The 2991-nt window shown below is 45.8% G+C and overlaps 1 protein-coding gene across 8 annotated transcripts in view; it reads right to left on the minus strand.

Annotated features, from left to right (window-relative positions):
- The window catches only part of LIN54 (lin-54 DREAM MuvB core complex component), a 78392-nt gene that overhangs the window by 9541 nt on the left and 65860 nt on the right, over positions 1-2991 (minus strand). For all 8 annotated transcript variants that reach the window (XM_025193921.1, XM_025193923.1, XM_025193922.1 and 5 more), the window contains one exon: positions 1228-1430. In XM_025193921.1, the coding sequence (XP_025049706.1) occupies positions 1228-1430 (203 nt within the window). The remainder of the gene's footprint in view (positions 1-1227; positions 1431-2991) is intronic.

Below are 2991 nucleotides of genomic sequence, written 5' to 3' on the forward strand. Positions count from 1 at the left end.
CGTACTTACGATTTCTATTTTGGTGGCTCGTTCACCCAGAGCATCCGGAGCTCTGCATCGTGGAGCCTAGCAACCTCCACGAGACCGTCTGTGTTGTCTGTCTGTAACTGCAACTCAATCAAGCTTTCCAGCCTACACCACTGCCATCTCGGTGTAAGTAAACAATCTTTAAAACTACCGATACGCATCTGTGCCTAATTCCAGCTCGAAGGCCTTCCCTCTCCGACCCAGCGTGCCCGGGCTGCTGGCCACAGCCCGCATGCAGCGCGAAAAAGGCTCGGGTCGCTCCCGGCCCACACAATATGTAACTAATTCTGCCCGTCCATGGACACACATTTTGATACAGTTTGCCATGGCATAGTTGCATATTCTCTCAAATCACACCAAACATTTTCCCTATGACTTTTGATGCATCTTGTACTTTTTTTTTTTAAGTTCCATTTTCCTTACTCTAAGGGTGGTGACAGAAGTTAACAGCTAAAAACTTTCAAGTGTCTTTGAAAGATTTCAAAGAGCCAGCTGTACCCACACACTTGCCCTTTGGAGCATTTTACTTTGCTACTTGTGCATGGACACAGGAGCTGGGGCTGGGCTGCACCCCTGCCCTTCCCCCTCTCCCCCTGCCCACCAGACCCCTGCTGCTATCAGGCCTTACAGCCCCAGTTCTCCCTGTCCCCGTCTCTGAAGGGGAGAGGAGAGGTTTGGGGGATATTCAGGAGGAGGGAACCTGTTTCAAAAGTTACTTCTGCTTGTACCCTAAATTCATTGCCATAATGCCCAATACATCTGTATTGACTTACTTTGTAAGTAAGGCAGCTTGTGTGGTATATATTTAGTAGAAAGATTTATATGACATGGCTTTTGATCTCAGAGCTCTGAGATGTATCCATGAGAAAAAGAACTTTATCTATGAAAGTAATTTAACTGCAAACTTAGGCAGCTTATTTCTGCTCAGACTTCTTCAGCTGTTACTCAGGGTTGCGTATATGCAGTACCTAGCACCAAGGGGCACCAATCACAATTGAAGTCTCTGGTTGCTATAGCAATACAATATTAAACAGTATTAGCAATAAAGAAGTAGTGAAGACAAAGGTCAAAGGCTGCCATAATTTTAGCTTACTACAATCCAGCCTAGCAGGACAGCAAGCCAGTCATGTGTGAAAACAATGCTGAAGCCAGATTAAAAAAACAAAACAAAACAAAACAAAAAACAACACATTAACTTACCTCCCCCCTCCACTGCTGAGTGCTGGTGTTGGCCTTGTAAGCAGATCGGAGATTTGTGAGGATAACTTTGTCTTTGCAGCTGTCTGTTGCTGGACTCTGACTTCTGCTGCATCTGCTAAGTGCATCAATGTCTTTCGCTCTGGACTTTCTTCAAAGTTTTTACAGCCAATACATTTACATATTGAGGAACACATGATCTTTGCCTGGAAGGAAAGGGTAGTTCACCTAACATATTACTTTATATCCCATTGCTGGCTCAAACTTAGTATGCGCTAAGAGAGAGAGACATCAAAATGAAAGGTGTTTACAATGCACATTTTACAGTGTAAATGTCAACTATTCTGCAACTATGAAACATAACTGTGTAAACCACATTAACTAAGTACAATTACATCCTCATTTAGGGCAAAAATCAAATGAGAATGAGGCCCAAATTTTCTGTTCTTTTGTTTTTTAAATGTGAGTCATTGAAACAAACTCCTGCATGAAGCAGTAGATTTTCCCCTCTCAAAACCTTCAAATTAAGAGTGTTTCAGATTCGAGACACTCCTCCATAACTTATCTGAATTTAGCGGCACCCTAGCTAAGAACCACTGTTGTACTGACTCAGTTTACCTCGATAGTCATCAACCAGGGTGCTGCCACTACCACTGTCAGGTGAAATATCAGGAAGTGGCTGTGGCAGAAGCAGGTCTTCCTGCTTGCATTAGGTTTATCTGATAAGCTGAGACAACACAACAGAGGCACACAGGGCAGTTTCACCTTGCAGTGGCAGTACCAAGTTGAGAGCCACTGAAGTAAGCTGAGGCAGCAACAGTTGTGGTTCTCAATCAGGGTGCCACTAAACCAAACAGGGATAGCCAGCACGGGTTTGTTGTGGGTAGGTCTTGCTTGACCAATCTCATTTCCTTTTACGACCAGGTGACCTGTCACCTGGCCAAGGGAGAAGAGAGTGATGTCATATATCTTGACTTCAAAAAAGCCTTCGATCTGGTATCCCATGATCACCTCTTGGCAAAACTGGCCAGTTGTGGCCTTGGGTCCACCATGATCTGCTGGCTGGGAAATTGGCTCCGTGGTCAGACCCAGAGGGTAGTATTTGATGGAAATCAATCATCATGGTGCCCTGTGACCAGTGGGGTCCAAGGCTCTGTCCTTGGACCCATATTGTTCAACATTTCATTAATGATGTGGACATTGGAGTCAAAAGCAGACTGGCCAAGTTTGCCGATGACACCAAACTTTGGGGCAAAGCATCCACACCAGAAGACAGGGGGGCAATCCAGGCTGACCTGGATGGGCTCAGCAAATGGGCGGATGAGAACCTGATGGTGTTTAAAAACACAAGGTTCTCCACCTTGGGAGGAAAAACCTGCAGTAATCTTTATAGGCTTGGCAGCGCTATGCTGGCTAGCACTATGGAAGAAAGAGACTTGGGGGTCATCATTGACCACAAGATGAACATGATGAGCCTGCAATGCGATGCTGTGGCTAGTAAAGCGTCCAAAATGCTGGCTTGCATCCATATGCTTCAAGCAAATCCCAGGACGTCATTCTCCCATTGTACTCGGCCTTGGTGAGGCCGCAGCTGGAGTACTGCATCCAGTTTTGGGCTCCACAATTCAAAAAGGATGTGGAGAAGCTTAAGAGACTTCAGAGAAGAGCCACGCGCATGATCAGAGGTCAGGAAAACAGACCTTACGACGACAGGCTGAGAGCCATGGGGCTCTTTAGCCTGGAAAAGCGCAGGCTCAGGGGTGATCT

The sequence above is a fragment of the Alligator sinensis genome, unplaced genomic scaffold (genome assembly GCF_000455745.1).
Source record: "Alligator sinensis unplaced genomic scaffold, ASM45574v1 scaffold1384_1, whole genome shotgun sequence".
NCBI lineage: Eukaryota > Metazoa > Chordata > Crocodylia > Alligatoridae > Alligator > Alligator sinensis.